Source organism: Globicephala melas, chromosome 17, assembly GCF_963455315.2.
Source record: "Globicephala melas chromosome 17, mGloMel1.2, whole genome shotgun sequence".
NCBI lineage: Eukaryota > Metazoa > Chordata > Mammalia > Artiodactyla > Delphinidae > Globicephala > Globicephala melas.
Window position 1 is genome coordinate 60,157,084 of NC_083330.1, and position 19,539 is coordinate 60,176,622.

Genomic DNA, 19,539 nt, shown 5'->3' on the forward strand with positions numbered 1-19,539 from the left:
GTCAGGTTTGAATCAAACTTCTTATATCACCAATCTGTTGTGCAAATAAAAGAGAATCTGGACATGTTGAAAGGTGAATTAAATCAGGCAAATGTCAATAACTTGTTTTCTTTTTCTCCACTCTCATTTTTAATATTTTAAGCATCTCTTTGAAAAGATCCCACTCAGACCATTATCTTCCTAGTTAAAGAAGACCCTTAAGGCATTTTTTTCTCACTCTTTCAAGATGGCACCACTGGCTGATCGGATTTAGATGTCATAAGAGGGCTCACTTATTCCCAGCTCCTCTTACAGACCAAACCTCAATTATCAACCAGTTTCCTATAAGGTGCAATTTCTCTCAGCTACAATATCTAGTGCAAAATATCTGTAATACCTCCCTTGCTAATCATTCTCCACTCCCTACAACACAGACACACAGACACTCATTATGTCATCAGTTTTTAATTATCCACACTAAAGAAGGGAAGGAGCCATGGTAATTATTCAAAACTATAGATAAAGAAGAAAAATTCACATCTGATTTCGGAAGGCATTTTTTGGGGGGAGTGGTGGTTATTGTAGGACAGCCAAGTGACCTTTCTACTTAAGGTTTTTCTTGGATGATTGCAACGTTTGCTTTCCAAGGCGTGCACATATTCATCCACTCAACGAACATTTGAAAGGAAATTCCTTTGAAGGAAATGCACGAGGGAGAAATCAAATAACCATACGAAGATTAGTCCTCTCAATTTCCAAGGGGCAAACTAATATACACCGCCAACAAGAGCATCTTCACTGACTGCAGACAAAAACCCATATAGTGCCAGTTCCATTGCAGAAAACCTTTGAAAGACGCTGCTCTTACTAAAGAATCATCCATCCTCCCAGTTTACCAAGGTGTGTTTTATACCAACATCTAGGCTAAAAGACTAAAAGAACAAAGTATTCTGCAACAAAATAAAACAATTACACCTTTCATTAATTAGGGTCTTGTTTACTATTGTCTACCTCATAGAATTGTTTCAGGGAGACGATAAGCCAGTATATCAAGAGTCCTTCAAACAGCACCTGGCATGTATGTATATATTTAATAAAATATTACTTGTTACTGTGGTTGTCAGCAAAAAGCCCCCTCATACTCATGCAGCCAACTGGGGCTTTTACAAAACACTTGCACATACATAATATTATTTCATCTGTTCAACCTAATGGAGGATGGAGTTTTTCTGATAACCCATTCTACAGGTGAAAAATCTGAGGCTTGAAAAGTCACAGGACTTGTCCAATATCATAAAATGATAAATCTGAGCCTGGCAAACAAATCTTTCAGCTTTAATTCCAAGGCACTCTTCCCTGTAGCTCATTCTATACCATCCTCAGAGCCTCATGAGATAAAACTGACCACAAACGTGTTTCAATTTCACTCTAAAGGGTATGCGGTCAATATTTTCATTTCTCATTACCTGCAATCAAGGAGCAGTGTTTCTTTAACTGAAGATACAACGCTAATTAACGAAAGCACCATCAGTTCTTATCTGGGGCTGGACCACGAAATAGCAAAGCTGCAGCTTCAGAATCTCCTTAACTTACTGGATTATTACCTACCTTAGCCGTCTCGGCTTCTGCCTGCAGTCGCTTGGGGGTTCCTTTTTGGTCAAGCACCTTCTGGTAATTTTTGTTTTTAATAGAGTGAGAATCAACACCTTCACCTTCAATTTGCAGTTTAATACCTTCAGCACGGGCAGGGTGATCAATACCCCGTGGATTCAAACCGCAGTGGAGAGCTAGGAAAGAGGAAAAAATCTAAACTCAGAAAACAGATCCTATAAATAAAGGAGGTGTCCATGAAAGACAATATTTCATCTGGCCTATGTGGGAAGATACAAGGAATCTCCAAGTTGAGAGGTGGGGGTCATAATTATGGGAAATGATTTGGTGAAGAGGGAGCACGGTATGGTGGGAAATCCTGAGCTTTGAAGTCAGGAAGACTAGAGTACAAATCCAGGAACCATCAGTTCCAAGTTGTTTGACCTTGAGCAAGCAACTAACCCCCACATTACAGACGACAACACCAAATCAGGCAACTTGGGTACTGCCTTCCACACATGCAATCATTTCAACCCCTGCAGTTCAGTGTGTATCTCTGCTTCCATCTGGAAAACTGCTCATTCCCTCCCATTTCTGAATTTTCTCTATTCTTCAAGCATCCACTCAAGTCCACCCTCTTGCAGTCATTCAGCAAATATTTACTGAGCACTTACTGTGTGCTGTTCCTGGACCAGGTCCTGCAAGCACGGATTTACATACGACAGACGTTTGCTTCAAAGAACTCACAATCCAATAGAAGAGGCAGACAAGAAACAAAGAACTAGTAGTTTTGAAACAGTTACTACTCCTCCATGAAAGAAGGAAAGGTCAGAGTGGAGGGTTTAAGGGAGCTCAGCCTAGTAGCTTCCTATTTTCACTTTCTCTCTCCACATCCTTTAACCCAGATACCCTCACAAATAAAATCTAAAGCTCATACTGAGTATATTTATTCATTCCACATAGGAGTTCCTCCTGTGTACCCATGACTATCAGAGAAATAGCGGTTATAGGAAATGTTATAGGAAACATACATTCCCCCTGGATGACATCCATGAACCAACGGGTGTGTGTGAGTGAATGTGCACACACTTATGTACATATAGCTGGTACGTGTGTTTTGAGGTCTCTGGTGGAGAATTCTCTCATCTCCCTGTGACCCTCAAGCCTTCAAATGTAGCTAAACTTCCATCCTTATCCCCTTCCCCTTGGTCTCAGAGGATTTAAGGCCAGAACCTCCAATCCCCTCCCATCTCCCTCGAGACTCCACTTCATCAATAATCTCCTTTTACCCAGGATCTTCAGTCTCCCCCTTTCTCAGCATTCTTCCCCTTTAGAGGACATCTGCGATTCTAAAATTCTTCCCTTTACTTAGCACCCCAGGGTTTCCTTTTCTCTTGATCAGGCTTGTGAAAGAATATTTTACACCTGAGAGATGAGGGAAGCCTTCCCAGAAGCAGTCAGTCAGGTGTTCTTTTCCCCACTCTCCACTTCTCCCTTAACAGGTCCCATCCATTCCCAGCACTTCTGATGCAATTAACCTGACCATGACTCTCAAATTTTAAACCCAGCCCAGAGAGACCTCTCTCATGATGCTTCAGATGTAGGACTGTGACTCAACATCCCAATGTCACTGTATCACAGACCTCACACTTAACATGTTCATACTGAACCTTGGTTTTTCTACCAAAAAATATTCACTTTCTCCTGTCTTCAGTTACTCACACAGAAACTGAAGAGTCCTCCTTGACACACTCTCTCCATAAGTCACCACATCCCTCGTATCTATCACCAGAGCCAGCAAGCACTGCATTCAAAATGCTTCTCCCATCCACCTACTTCACACCTCCACTGCCATCACCCTGGTCCAAGCTACTCATCTCTGTCCCTCAGAATGTGACCAGCCCAACTGCTCTTCCTCGCTGGACCCCCGCAATCCCATTTAAAAATGTATAGGTTGGTTCAAGAGACTTCTGCTACAAAACAGAAACAGACTCACAGACTTAGAGAACGAACTTATGGTTACCTGGAGGGGAGGCATAGTTAGGGAGTTTGGGATTGAAATATATACACTGCTTTATTTAAAATAAAGAGCCAACAAGGACCTACTGTAAAAAAAAAATGGATGGGGGACAAGAGAATGATATAGATGAGATGAGATTGGCCACGTGTTGATAATTCTTGAAGCTAATTGGTGGATTCATGGGGATTTATTATACTACTCTTTCCACTTTTGTCTATGTTGATATTTTCCTTAATAATAAAGTAAAAAAAAAAAAAAAAACTTTCTAATGGCTTCATTTTACACCCAGATCATTCAAAAATCTTTAACGTGGCCAACAAGGCCATTCATAATCTGTCCCCTCTGAACTTTGTATATAATGTTTCTTTGCCTGAACTGCTCTTCCCCATTCTTCACCTAACCCCTACTTATCCTTGAGGTTTTGGTTTAAATACCAACTCTTCAGATTTGATCATGTGCCTGGAATGGCAAGTATTCAACATTGTACGAACGATCTTAAAAAACTTATTGTACAAAGATCCATACGCATGTGACCCTATTTCAACTATTTTATATCAAAATTATCTGAATTTCTCTTCTAGCCTTTAAGCTTCCTAAAACAAGGGCCAGTCTATTTCATGGGGCCTCGTAGGCACTCAGCATGCATTAGTTCATGCCTCTTCCCTCAGATTTGTGGTGCGTCTCAAATAATCTCCATGAAGAACTCTGAGACGTAATTATATTCATTTCACAGACAAGGGAAATGAGGCTCAAAGGGCTATAGTCATAAAGAGTCATACAGGTGTCTACTGAAGGTCACAAAGATCATGTATCATTTAGGTCACAGGAGATTTCAAGTTTCAGGTGAACAAACCCAAAATAGATTAAGCAGTAAGGAAAATCATTATCTTTCAGGAGAGGAAGCCCAGTAATGGGAAAAGTTCGGAGTTAGCTGATTTCCAAGTTCAGCGGTGCTATCAAGGACTCTTTTTCCTCTTCCTAGTTTGCTGTCCATAACATCACCTTTATTCTAAGCGTGGGTCCCCACGTGGCACTAGAGCTACAGGCTTCTGGTTCTCAGCTAGCAATAGAGACAGCTTGATTGACCATCGTTTTCTTCCCCACATCCTCCTCCAAACTTGGATCTTTTCTCAGCGGCCCAAAGTGAATCACACACATCTGTTAGTGAACTAAAACCCTGGCAGTAGAGATAGGATTACCCTTAAACCAGCTGACCTTCACCTAAGGTCAAGTCACCAAACCACATCGCTGTTACTCAACAAGGCAGGGGTGGAATCGATGCTGGAGAACCAACCGCAATGCCCAATTCAGGCAGTGGTAGAAAAAGAACAAAACCTATGAGAGCATGAGGCTAACTACTGTTAATATCAATCAGCTTCCCCATCTCCAAAGATCAGCCTACTTACAATGAATCTTCAATTAAACATATTAAAATTGTGATTATTAAAAAGAGGTGAGCCTGTGTCGGGAGGTGGCGGATGGGCAAGGGACAGATTAGTGAGGAAAAGAAAAAAGTGTGTGTCTTTGATCTTACTCCAGCATGATTCCCAGCTGCCTTGAAATTCATGGCCTAGGAATATCACTGAGCTGCTGATAGCTTCCAGCATCTCCTGTTCTCCTCTGCCATCACCTGCCCACCCATCAGACTCTCGTACTTCCCTCACTTTTGCTCACGTTGGTCCCTCGTCCTAGAAAGTTCTACTCCACCTTACTTCCTTCTTTGGGAAGTGAACTCCCACTCAGCCCATGTGTCTTTTCAGACTTCTTCAGCAAGCCTTCTAGGAGCTTCTGGCATCCTGGTGCTTCATCCCCTCACTCTCTGAGGATGTCTGTCTAATTGACCTGTCTGCTTCACCAACCACAGCTGCCAGCTCCACCTCCACTGCCCAGTCCAGAAACGGTCACATAATAGGCACCGGAGAAACATCTGTTCAGCTGCTGAACGAACCACCAATCTTCTGTCTTTACACAACTATGCCTTATGTCAAAAGGTATCTTTTCTCTGCTAGTAAATACTAAGTGTACAAAATGTAAGATCTCTATAGACATGAGATGGGTTATGGCATTTTGACTTTCTATGCATGTCGCGTTCTTCACACATATATTTTAATCCTCCACAGCTGTTCCCTCCTCGCCTGCAAATCCTGCAGTTGATGTAGGTTTTTGTGTTTGGGTTTATTTGTTTAAAACCATTTCTGACAGGCTTTGTTTTGTTTTCCCTGAAATTTCATGTCCCTGATGTTTACAAATCAAGCGACTTTTAGATGGCCTCTTACATGCTGTGACCTCCATCTCTCTGTTCATCATGTAAAAGGCGCCCCCATTTGCTTTCTCTTTTCTATCCTCATCAGTACCCTTTCTTGCTTTCACTGAAGTTATCTGTTCAATTTAATGGGCTCAGCAGCTCACAGGTCAGCTTTGAGATCTTCTTGTTTCCCTGACCTTCCCAACCAGACTTGTGCCCTGTGGATTTCTAGTTATTGAACTGACACTGCAGGCTGCTTGTGGTCTTTACCTGAAGGGCTGCCACTGTCGCTTTAATGTTAAAGTTGCTAATGGTGAGCTCTTAAAATGAGGAGTTAAAGACCAGGTTTTACAAATGTTGCTCTTTTAAAAACCTAGAGAAAATTCCTCATGCAAATACACATGTTTTAGCATTGTTTTGAGATGCCATTCAAAGGCAGCATCTTTTTTTCATATGCGAAAAGCCACTCCCTCAGAAATTGAAAACCCTTGCACATTGCTGGTGGGAATGTAAAATGGGACAGCTTCTGTGGAAAACTGCATGGCGAATTCCTCAAAAAGAAGAATTAAAATAGAATTACCATTTGATACAGCAATTCAACCAAAGAATTTAAGTAGGGACTCGAACAGATATTTGTATATCCATGTTTATAGCAGCATTATTCACAATAGCCAAAAGGTGGAAAGAACCCAGATGCCCATCGATGGATAAATGGATAAACAAAATGCTGTATGTATGTACTACGGAATATTATTCAGTATTAAAAAGGAATGAAATTCTGATACACGCTACACTAGGGATGAACCTTGAAGACATTATGCGAAGTGAAATAAGCCAGTTACAAAAGGACAAGTATTGTATGATTCTACTTATGAGAGGTACTTAGAACAGTCAAATTCATAGAGACAAAGTGGAACAGTGGTTACCAGGGGCTGGAGGAGAGGAGAATGGGGACCTATTGCTTAGTATGGAGTTTCAGTTTGGGTTGATGAAAAAGTTCTGGAGATGGATAGTGGTGATGGTTGCACAACAATATAAATATATTTAATGCCACTGAATCACACACTCAAGAATGGTTACAGTGGGGCTTCCCTGGTGGTGCAGAGTGGTTGAGAGTCCGCCTGCCGATGCAGGGGACACGGGTTCGTGCCCCGGTCCGGGAAGATCCCACATGCCGCGGAGCGACTGGGCCCGTGAGCCATGGCCGCTGAGCCTGCGCGTCCGGAGCCTGTGCTCCGCAACAGGAGAGGCCACAATGGTGAGAGGCCCGCGTACAGCAAAAAAAAAAAAAAAAAAGGATGGTTACAATGATCTATTTTTTTATAATCTACAATAAAATTTTAAAACAAAAAACCAAAATTGGACTCCCTCTCATTTCACCTCTCTATTGCCTGTTAAGTGGAAAGTTCCAAAAGTATTTTTATTCTTCTTTCCATCATCTTATTGTGATTTTCAGGTATAACACGTTTTTTGCTTTCTTTTTAAAAAAGTATAATAGATAATAATAGCTCCATGGTATCAGATTACATTAAAATGTTCTTGGAAAGGGCATGTTCTCCAAAATGGGCCCCAGCCTGACTGGCAGAAGACATGCTTCACTTGCTGGAAGCGAGCCTGGGCCTTCCTGGCCCTGACCTCTGAGGGGTCCCATTCCGATGGGACTTAGGTCACAGTAACAGACTGTGCCTAAGTGCCAGGCTTCATTTCATCTCCAGATGATTCAAGAAGAGCTGAGGGATGTGCTGGCATCACAACATTCATTTGTAAGAACAAGTGGATCGTACTTGCCAAGAAGTCATGCAGCTTGCCAGTCCTTTCAGTCCCCACCCACGCCACACTCTCCCTGTAGTGAGACAAGGGACAGAGCCTCATTTAAGTTGAATGGCCCTTTATTCCCCGCCTCACTGTGAACAGAGATGCTGTGCAAACACCCCCAGTGGTGCCGCTCTGGCTCCTGCCCCTATGTTTCTACCAAAACACAGACGCTGCATGCAGCTGCTGAGATGTCTTGTGCTTCTCTGCTTTGCCAGAATTGATCTTTTTCCATAATATACTCTTCCCTTCCCTTATTTGCATGGATAACCCTTCAGGAGATAAGAAATGCTCTTTCTTCTTTCCCCTGTGAAGCTTTAACTGATTCTGTATGCATTATAGCCTCCTAAGCAATGTTGACCACGTCTCTTTTTCTTATTAAATCTGGTGTGTGTGTGTATACACCATGAGTTGCAAGTATTTATTAACACGTCTGCCTACCCTATAACTAGGAGCCCCATGAAACAAGTGACTTCTTATTAAGCTTATTACAAGCCCAGTGCCTAGCCAAATGACTAACGTACAGTTACGCTGAATCATTGCTCACAGAATGAGCAGAGGTATCATGGAAAGATACTGATTCAATCCTACTGACTGCCATTCCCTTCTCATGAGTAGCTTAGATCTTTATTTTTCAAAAGAGCAAATAAGAGTTGCTTCCAACCTAATTGGATAATTCAAAGATATGGTAAATCATGGAACCACAGAGCTGTCCCGGAACTGCTGTTTCACTTGACTGCCTTCTGCAGAACAGACAGTGTTATTCATCTGTGTACCTGCAAAGGCTAAGTTGCACGTATTTGGCACCTCATACATGTTGCTAAATGAATACATGACCTTAAGACACAAATATACTCCAATCCCCATCATTAGCTATTAGAATTGAGATAGAGTGTTTATCATTTCATGTATATTTCTTGCTTCTAGCTAGAGAAAAAGTTCCTGGAGGACATGGCCCTTGTTTTGTACATCTCTCATATATAATATTCACATAGCAGACACTCTCCAAATATCTGTTTAAGTAAGGGAAGTGCCTTATTCGTTAATATTCTGCATTCAAATCTGGCAGAACTCTACCCTCTAGAAGTAATCCGGGCATCACAAAAGGCCTCCCGCCCTTTGCAGGAGACACTTCTGGTGGCTAAACATTCCCAATCTCTCCTCCTTGCCGCCTCCCACAGCAGGTCTACAAAGTCAAAACTCAATTCTCCAGCCTCCCTTGCAGCTACAAGTGGCTGCTGACAGGTTCCTGCCAATGGGACCTAAACAGATGGATAAAAAGACAGTCCTGGAACTGACAAAAGAGAACAGATGTTGATACCGCCCTTCCTTCCCTCTCTCTGCCTTGAATGCTGATGTGTTAACTAGAGCTGCTATAGACCTTCTGTGACAACAGGGCTCCAAACATGAGTGAAAGCCAAGAGGCTAACAGCCACACTGGCTCTGCCATCATTGGGCTACTCTATGTTCGTAATTGCCTCCCTCTGGACTTGGGGCTCCGGGAGAGAAATAATCCTAGTTGTTAAGCCACTTTGAATCAGGTGTTCTCTACCATTCAGATGAACCGTTCCAAACTAACATATAATTCCATTTTAACCAGTTACATATGATTGCTTAGCTCTTCCTCATGGAGAAAAATAAGAAAACTGAAATCCTAGCAAAATATTACAGTCTGGGTTTCGTAACTCCCATTATGACTTAGAAAGCTTACCTAAGTATAATAATAACTTAGCAAGGAAGATGTACATTAAGAATACATGTTGTTATCACGAAAATTATCATCAGAGGTAGACTCCATCCAGGTCTTCCACTGTGAAGACCTGAGGGCAAAAGTCTTAATTCATCTGGGGGCCTTTGGTGCCCAGAATACTCACAAAAACTTCTGCGCGAACGAATAAGGACGTGTTCATGAGTGTCAGGTCACTAATGTTTTAACATGAAAATAAAGCAATGTACCAGAAATGTCTCAGGAACATAAGCTTGGATTAAGCTAGTGGACAGGAAGCACAATGTCTACTTGGGTAAAGACACCTGTCCAGTGGACATCTTCTATGGCAGCCCATGGGCCAAATCCAGCCTACCACCTGTTTACATATGCCTTGTGAGCCAAGAATAATTTTTACATTTTTAAATGGTTGGGAAAAAACCTAAAGGAATATTTTGTGACCTAAAAATATATGAAATTCAAATGTCAGTGTCGATAAATAAAGTTTTATTGGAACACAGCCATGTTATTTATATATTGTCTATGACCACTCTTTTGCTACAATGGTGGAGGTGAGTAGTGGTGACAGAGACCACGTGGTCTGCAGAGACTAAAATATTTGCTAGCTGGCCCTTTACAGAAATAAGTCTGCTGAGTGAGCCCTGTCCTAGGGTAGAGTGGAACCATGTTCTGGAGGACCCTACGGTCCAAGAACCCCCTTCACTTTATCATCAAAGAAGAACTCATGGATCTTTGAGGAACTTGCCTCTGACTTATCCTGCACTCCCCCACTCCCAGGCAATTTAAATAAGCTAAATTATGTTTGATTTTATCATTTGGGTCAGGCTATGAGGAGACAGAATATGACCTCCAAACCTCTCCTTGGTCAGCTAAACGTGGTTCTGCAAATATATGTCGAAGCTTAACATTTGTAAATACAGGTTGATGTCTTTTTGTCACCATCAAAAAGAACATGGTAGCGGGGGGCGGGTGGTGGTGGGATGAACTGGGAGATTGGGACTGACATATATACACTAATATGTATAAAATGGATAACTAATAAGAACCTGTATAAAAAAATAAAATCAAATTCAAAAAAAAAGTACTTGGCATACAGCAGACCAAAAAAAAAAAAAAAAAAGACAGCTATTATTTATCCCAATGCCATCTTTTTTTAAACAAATTTATTTATTTACTTATTAAAAAAAAATAGAACATGGTAAAACACAAACTTCCAAACGGGCAACACGGAGGCATTAAAAGAGGACATGCCCATTCCCAGCCAGTCTGGAAGGGACCAGTAATAGACGCATCCCTTATTGTAACAAGAGGAGGAAGACACTCTGCTGATGAGAGAGGGAGGGAAAAAATACTGAACGTGAACAGTTGGACCCCCAACACACACTCTACTATCCTCGGCCCAACGGCAGCCTTGACAGCTACCGTGTGGTCACCAGAGCTGGGCCTGGATGACTCCATCTCAGCCAGGTGTTCAGACCATGCGTGGCTGTGTCGGGACACTGTCTGCTCCGAGCCACCTGAAGCACACTCACTCCAGCTCATGTGTCTACAGAGATGATGTCCTCTTTGTAAAATACTTTAAGGGAACCTTCAAGTATCCCCAGAGACTACTTAAGGGTAACAACCACAGCAGATATTCACCCTTCCTACCCATGATACCTGGACTAGACAATCTAAACACAGAAGATGTTTAGATAATGCTTAACTTACACACTTCACCAGCAGTAGAGTAGGGGAAGGCTCCGGACAACCTCTAAGGCACACAGACGTTAACTCTTCTCTTTCGTGAAGAGAATACAAAGGTAGATATACTCAGAAGTTCTATGAAGCTTTAGAGGATTCAGGTATCAGACTGATAAAGAAATAGGTGGTCTACAATGGTGACTAAAACATTTGTATCCATGATACTATAAGAAACAGATTTCACATTATGAACCAGTGCCCAAGTACGTCTCTATCTATATGTATGAACTGAACCAAGTTTTCATAAAACACATGATCTACTCTGATTTTTTCCCTCATGAAAGGCTGAGTGAGTAGCCCAGACTCCCACCCTCCCCAGGCTATAATAAGGTACTCCAAAACCCACAACAGGGTGGCATCATAGAAGGCCAGGTAGAGAGCCCAGACTTTCATCTCTGTCAGCAGGTAAGGAGGCCACCTCCCCACCCCTGCAATGTCATTTGAGATATGGGGAGGCTAGACTTGCAGCCTCATCACAGCAGGCAGCCCCTCCTTCCTGGGCTGATGTTGAGGAAGACTGGTGGGAGTCAGGACTTTCACCACCTCCCAGTGATAAATAACTAACAGGCCCCACCTCCCAGGTATCAACTTCAGAGTGGGGAATGTGGATTTCAAATTCCACTTGGCCAGAGTGGCGTTAAAGAAAGCCGGCTAGGGCTTTCCCGGTGGTGCAGTGGTTAAGAATCCACCTGCCAATGCAGGGGACACGGGTTCGAGCCCTGGTCCGGGAAGATCCCACATGCCGTGGAGCAACTAAGCCCGTGAGCCACAACTACTGAGCCTGCGCTCTAGAGCCTGCGAGCTACAACTACTGAGCCTGCGAGCCTAGAGCCTGTGCTCTGCAACAAGGGAAGCCACCGCAAGAAGCCCATGCACCGCAATGAAGAGCAGCCCCCGCTCGCCGCAACTAGAGAAAGCCTGCGCGCAGCAACACAACGCAGCCAAAAATAAATAAATAAATTTATTAAAAAAAAAGAAAGCCGGCTAAAACAGAAGGTTTAATTAAGATTCAGCATTCCATAACATAAAATGAAAATGTCCAAGTTTTGATTAAACAAACAAAAAAATAACCAAGAACCAGGAGGTTCTCACACTGAATGAGAAAAGACAAATCAATAGATGCCAACACCAAGATGACAGATCTCAGAATTATTTGACAAAGATTTTAAAGCAGGCCACATAAAAAATGCTTCAATGAGCAATTAACACACACACACACACACCAGAAAGCATCCGCCAAGAAAGTCTCAAAGAAATAAAAGACAAAGAGAAATGGAAATGTTAAAACTAAAAAATACCCAAAATAAAAAGCTCAGTGGACTGGTTCAAGAGCCGAATGGAGGAGACGAAGGAAGATTTCATTGTAAAGGGAAGAGGGAGCTTCCTTGGCAACGCAAGTGTTCTACGTCTTGCTTTGGTTACACAACACTATACAAGTATCAAAACTCTAACCGGAACACTTAAGATATTTGCTTTCTATTGGATATAAAATAATCTTAAAAATGTAACAAAATACAAACACTAGATATACGTTAAGAATTTACAAATGTTTTTGAACCCTGTGCTTTTAGTCGTATCCCTCTGCCCTACCCAACACACAGCTACACGTTGATTCAAGCCCAAGCTCTATACTTACTGGCTATATATATATATAAGTAGGACAAGTTATATTACCTCTTTTCCATAAAATGGAAATACTAATATTACCTTATTACTCGCCACACATTGTTATTGTATTGACAATACAAAATTAAAGTGAGATAACACATATGGGACACCTGACACCTACCACATGCTCAATGAGCAGCCATTCTCCATGTACATCCTCTGCTCTCCTCCATCACAGTGGGGCGATATTTGGCACTAACAATTTCAACAATTGTTAAATAGGCAAAATGGTAGTCATGTAACTTTAAAAGAACATAATACAGACTTGAAAAGTAGGAGTCCTAAGTGAAAAGGGAAAACGAAAGTGAAATTAAAAAAAAAAAAAAGTGAAGAAAAACCAGAAGGTAAAAAGGACAGTTTTTCAAATATATAAACAACCTTGGTGAGAGTTGAGAAATGAGGTTAGAAATAAAGATAAAAGCAAATAGCTGCACCTTGTAACATACTCTCTATGGGTGAGCTGATGGTATTCTCTGTCAAACCAAACTAATGAAAAAAAAGGGTCTCTAATTGTTTAGAAAGTCTTTACGTAGTACAATCTGCTATTTTGGGAAGAGAGGAGGAAGTAGTACAGGATTAACATATGGAGGACATTGCATCGACTATCACTAAGGTATTAATTAGTAGAAAGAGGGAATTGGATATTAGAAGGAGAAAAAGACTTAAGAGATACTAAGGCACTTGTTTAAGGCCACCATGAAAATGGCAAAGGGGAAATGAAAACAAGAACTCTTTCACATCACATACAATGCTGTTCCCACCACACCATGCTACTCTGGGGAATAAGGGGTTTTTTCTCTCTACATCTTAATTATTCTTTAGCCAGTAAAATCATGGGCTTTGGAGTCCAATAAATCTGGTTCTGGCACTGACTAGCTGTGTGGTCTTGGGCAACTTACTCAGCTTTAAGTTGGGGTTATCTTACCTATAAAATTGGGATAATCATAACTTTTTTACAACGCTTTAGAAAAATTAGATGAAAATGTATTTAAAGTTTTTAGTTAATGCCTGGCACCTTACTAAGTGCCCCACAAATGGGAACCACGGCAATATTACTTCCTTCACTCTTGTTAATATCTTCACGATATTGATTTCTTCAAAAGCAAATACCATGACCCTTGGATTACACATCTGCATGCACCAGCATGCACGACTCCACTAAAAAGAAAGGGGTAACGGGTCAGTGTGGTTAGGAAAGGGAGAAGAGGATAAAAGGTCAGAAAGGCTTCAGAGAAGAAAAAGCAGCTTTAAAATTCTCTTGCAAGGGTCATCCTGGCAACTAAGGAAAAAGAGAATATTTCAGGCAGAAACATGGGTTTTCTGTCAAATCAGGGAAACATGAAAAAGGTGTGATAGGTTCCAGTCTGACTTGATGAATGTGGGTGTTCTCCTTCCCCGAGGGGGCGGAGCAAGATCTTAACATGCAATTTGTTTGCTCATATTCTCTATTCAGGGTAACGCTCAGACGAAAGGAACATTCGTGTTTTAACAAGCCTCATCCCTCATTTCACCTGATCTTCACAAATGTATTATATGCTATGTGTGTGTATATGTATGGACTTGAGTATGAATATATATACACATAAGTCAAAGATCATATTATCTAAAAGATCAAAGAAGAGCTATAACAATGGGCGAAATGGACAGAATGCAATTTAAGGATTGAGAATTGGCATTTTAAAAACTTGTGATCTGAGGACTAAAAGTAGCTCAAAAGTCAATAGAGCCTTTAACAGGCATACAATTTGCCAGAGAATAATTTAAAATTTTTTTCATTTTAAAGCGTCTCAAATTTACTAAGAAAATTGATAAGATGCCATCCAAATCGGTATCACAAATTGCAGCTCAATACTCCTTGGTCAACCCTTTGAAGGCACATCGTCCAATATGGGAGCCAACAGTTGCATGTGGCTATTTTAGTTTAATTATATTTAAGAACAGCTTGAAATTTAGTTCCTCAGTCACACTAGCCACATTTCTATTGCTCAACGACTATGTGTGGCTATGTCTACCATATCGGACAGTGCAGATCACTGAACATTTCCATCATTACAGAAAGTTCTATTGGATAGCACAAATTTGAAAAAAAAAATCAGTGTCTTTCTTCCTAATGTTAAAATCAATTTGTTTTGTTCTGTAAATGTTACTCGAAAAAGAACTGAGAAAACAAGAATTTGAAAATGATTTCTGGCTTTTCTATATTTGTATTAGTGATTTAAATAACCATATCTACATTTTAGGAATAAGAAAAAGATTAAATATAATGCCATAATTAGGAATATTTTTAAAACTTTGCTCTTTGAGAACGAAGATCCCTGTAACCTGTCTATTGCTCTTTCATACACATTTCAGATACGCTTTTGTAGAATTGATGTTGTTTGGTTATTTTAGACAACTGTTAGATCTTTGAATAAACTATCCCCCAACTAGTTGCCTCTGTTGCTACAAATCAGGTTTTTTTTTCCTTTTTTAATAAGCTTTTAGAGACCCAAGATTATCTGAGAAAGACAAAGATAAATTAGGAATCAAAGATAAATCAGCTCCGGCAAAGCTCACAGTCTACTGAAATAGTGGCTCCCAAATGTCTACCCAGAGAAGAGAGAGACATGAGATGAAAATTTCATTGGTCCTCAATGAAATAAAAACAGCCTCTTGTGAGTTTTCCACTGGCCATATGTTTTCAGTATAAAGGCACGTCCTTATTTTCATATTGTCTTCCCTGCATTTCCTGGTGTTGACTCCTTATCTTCTATGAAATTAAATGAGAGATAGTAAGTACCACAGCATCTGTGCACATAAGTTTTAATGTCTGTGCACATAAGTTTTAACGTCAGCAAAAAAGTTATAGAAACTGAGTGTCCCCATTTTAAAAAATTACTTGTCTATGAAAGTTAGAGGATTGGATATTTCTATGATAATGACCAGAAATAAGCAGGCCAATAGTTATCTGCAGATGATATGGGGATAGGAGAGGGTGGGAATAAACGCTGCTGAAAAAGTAATGATGAGAGGCTTCAAAAATGAGAAGGGGTGCTTCTCTTGTGGCACAGTGGTTGAGTGTCCGCCTGCCGATGCAGGGGACACAGGTTCGTGCCCCGGTCCGGGAAGATCCCACATGCTGCAGAGCGGCTGGGCCCGAGAGCCATGGCCGCTGAGCCTGCGAGACAGGGTTGGAAGAAGAGGTGAGGTTTGCACTCATAGATCAGGGGAAGGTGTCCAAGCAGAAGGGCCAATTTAAAAGAAAGTACAGGGACTTCTCTGGTGGCGCAGTGGTTAAGAATCTGCCTGCCAATGCAGGGGACACAGGCTCGATCCCTGGTCTGGGAAGATCCCACATGCCGTGGAGCAACTGAGCCCGTGCACCACAACTACTGAGTCTGTGCTCTAGAGCCTGTGAGCCACAACTACTGAGCCCTTCTGCTGCAACTGCTGAAGCCCGTGCGCCTAGAGCTCGTGCTCCGCAACAAGAGAAGCCACCGCAGTTACAAGCCCAAGCACCGTAAAGAAGAGTAGCCCCTGATTGCTGCAAAGAGAGAAAGCCCACATGCGGCAACGAAGACTCGACGCAGCCAAAAATAAATAAATAAATACACTTATCAAAAAAAAAAAAAAGTACAGATTAGGGAATTTTGGAGCATTTACAAGCAGGAACAAATTTTTAAAATCTAAAGTACATGAAAAGAAATCTTGAAGATGAGACAGGATAATCTGAGAGCAGATTATAATGAGTTTGAGGTCTTGGGTATCAGGGCAAGAGGTCTAATATTTTTTCACTAATCAGATGGAAAGTCAAGATTTTGAGCAGGGAGAAATTTAGCGAATGTTGTGTTTCAGTAACACGGATGACTATGAGATTATTTGCGTGTTGATATGCAAGCGACCTTTGAGATACAGCTTAAGTCTCATTAAAACCCTCTCCCCTATTCCAACACATACCTGTATTGCTTCATCTGAACTTCCAAAGCTTTCTTTCGTTACCCAGGGCACTGTGCTACTACTTCTTCAAGTTACTACCCAAAAGTTAGGCATCAAATAGATCATGTTCTTGTTAATTATCAACATCATTACCTGTGTCCCTTTCAATACTGGGCTCATCGTAAGGGCTAAATAATGCCTGCTGCTACAAGTCAACACATACCCCCATAGCCCTTATGTCCCCACCTGTGAGTCCTAGAGCTGAACGCTGGTGGGTGTGCATGCTGTGGACATGTTAATCACATACATGCACACTGCCCTAGGAGACAATGAGCACAAAACCACAGGAGAACGGCAGACAGTGTGACTGCGTGTTAGAGAAGGGATTTATATTCCTACTTAGCTTTTCAAATCAGACTATGCTTCTAAAATATTTTAGCAGTGTCTTCATTGGTATAGATCTTCTTGGCTGGTATACAAATGAAAACAACGCTAAAGAATATACTCTGAAAGATTAGCAATTCATTTTATGGTGCTGTAAATTATTTCTAAAGATGCTTCTAGTCAGTTCTCAACATGACAGCCATTAAAACATTGTAAACACCAACTGTTACCATCTAAATCTCTCCTCAAGACTAGAGAGAAGCGGGCTGGATCAAATACATAAGGCTCAGATCAAAGAAAGTTATCAATCCAACCATTTGCCTCCCTGGCTGCTGCTATCCAAAGCCATGAGAAAGATGGTACCACTCCGATTTCATGTTTTCCAGTTTCAGCTGAACCCTCAAGCTGCCCCGTCTTCTGTCTTCTCCACACTCCTCCCATAAGTCTATTAACATGCTCAAGTCTTGCCCTGTATAATAATCCTCCCCCAACTCTGTCATTCACATATTAACCAACTTCTCCCTTTTTTCCCTTTTCCGACAGCAAGACAGTTAAAAGTACACTACTGTTTATAGTTTAGGCAGACCTATAGGGGCGCTGTTATAAGCACTAAACCTGCTAGGGTGGATCAGATTACCATCTGATAAACATTCACTCCCCTACCCTTGGAGCAGAATATGTCTCTATACAATGACTTTCGTCTTGACCATGTAAGTTAATTTGGCCAATGGATGTGAGTGTAGGAGACGTGAGCAACAGAATTCAACATACTTATGAAGTTTTCTTTGCCCTCATATGTACTTGTTATAAGCAGAGAAAAAGCATGCCCAGAGGCTACTGCCCTTTCAATCTTGACCCTAGAATGAGACACACAGAGCAGAACTGGCCCCGAACTTGGCAGAGAGGTAGAGAGAACCAGACCCACGGGAGTCTGCCAGCCACAGCAGGATCCTGCTCTTTATCCTAAGGCCAATGGGGGGCCTTTAAAGGATGCAGCTCCTAGGGAAAGTCATCCCCATCCCATCCAGATACTGTTTGGGGTCCCTTTCATTCCTCCAGCATGCAGCATACCGCTATAGAAGCATGCAGTACAACACAATAATTGTTTATGCATTTACCACACCACCAATGCCAACTTGTCCCCCTACAATGGTAACTCTAATTCAGGCTAAAGACAATAGCGACTAAGCTCTGGTAATCAGTGAGAGCTTAGAGAAGCAGATATTTGCAATGATGGGTCTCACCCCTTTGAACACATGACATGAATATTTCCGACAGGATAAGAAAAACACACGCAAAGCTAGGGGAGCAATCCACAACAGCCATGCCAGTCTCAGGGCAGATCCTGACTGCTTGCTGTGCAGGCAGCAGAACTGAATCTGGGAAGCAGCTGGTGCTAGAGGAGGTGGCTCTGCCAGCTGCTACTAAAATAGACCAGAGAGTAGCAGGCATTTCATCAGCCATCAACCCTCTGCCCCCATGTGCATGGCTGACTCCTTGTTATTGAAGCCTCCACTTAAGCATCATCTCCTCAGTGAAGACATTCCTGACCACAAAATCTAAATAGCTTCCCAGGTAAACAACACCTCATCATTCTGTTTCGATTCTCGACACACAGCACTTGGTGCTCTCTGATGCTGAATGGTGTATGTGTTTACTGTCTGACTCCATCAATGAAAAATCGTAAGTCGTGAGAAGAAGGGGCCTTGCCTATGTCATTGTTATAACCCTACCACAGGGCCTGGTACATGGGCAGCACTTGGTAAGTAACTGTTAAATGAATGAATGAGAACGGGATGTCCTCTTTTACACACATCCTTCCCTTTGGTATGTTTTCCTCTGCAAGGCTGCTGCAAATGTTCCTGTTTAACAGTCATCTTCGAAGTCCACAAACATATGCAAGGTTTAATGTGTATTGTGTCTCTGCATTTTTCTGAGTAAAGAAACCCTAGCTTTCATTAGACAATCAAAAGATCCATACCTGCTATGGGGCTAAATTGTCCCCTCACAACCACCAAAATAAATCATATGTTGATATCTTAACCCCTGATGTGACTATATTTGGAGACAGGACCTTGAAAAAGGTAATTAAGGTTAAATGAGACCATAAGGGTGGGCCTCAATCCAATATAACTGGCATCCTTATAAAAAGAGAAAAAGACTGGAGGGATGGGTATGTACACAAAAAAAGGCAATCTGCAAACCCAGGAGAAAGGTCTCGAGAGAGAAGCCAAACCTGCCGACAACCTTGACCTTGGGCTTCTAGCCTTCAGAACTGTGAGAAATTTCTGTTGTTTAAGATATCCGGTCTGTGGCATTTTGTGATGACAGCCCTAGGACTCTAATACAATATCCCTGTAAAGTTGAGAACATCAATAAGAAGCTCCCATTTATTTGAGCAACTAAGTAGTCTATACTCCTTTCATATATCGCCTCATTTCTTCATCTCCCTAATCC

At 41.6% G+C, this 19,539-nt stretch overlaps 1 protein-coding gene across 5 annotated transcripts in view; it reads right to left on the reverse strand.

The window, feature by feature from the left end:
• SAMD12 (sterile alpha motif domain containing 12) overlaps positions 1-19,539 on the reverse strand; it is a 463,668-nt gene that overhangs the window by 424,047 nt on the left and 20,082 nt on the right. For 4 of the 5 annotated variants that reach the window (XR_009559689.1, XR_009559688.2, XM_060287706.1 and 1 more), the window contains exon 2: positions 1,588-1,766. Coding sequence is in view for 2 of the 5 variants with exons in the window: in XM_060287706.1 (XP_060143689.1) it covers positions 1,588-1,766 (179 nt within the window). In the remaining 3 variants the exon portion in view is untranslated. Of the gene's footprint in view, positions 1-1,587; positions 1,767-19,539 lie in introns of those variants that run through there. The other variant, XR_011376884.1, reaches the window with a different exon arrangement.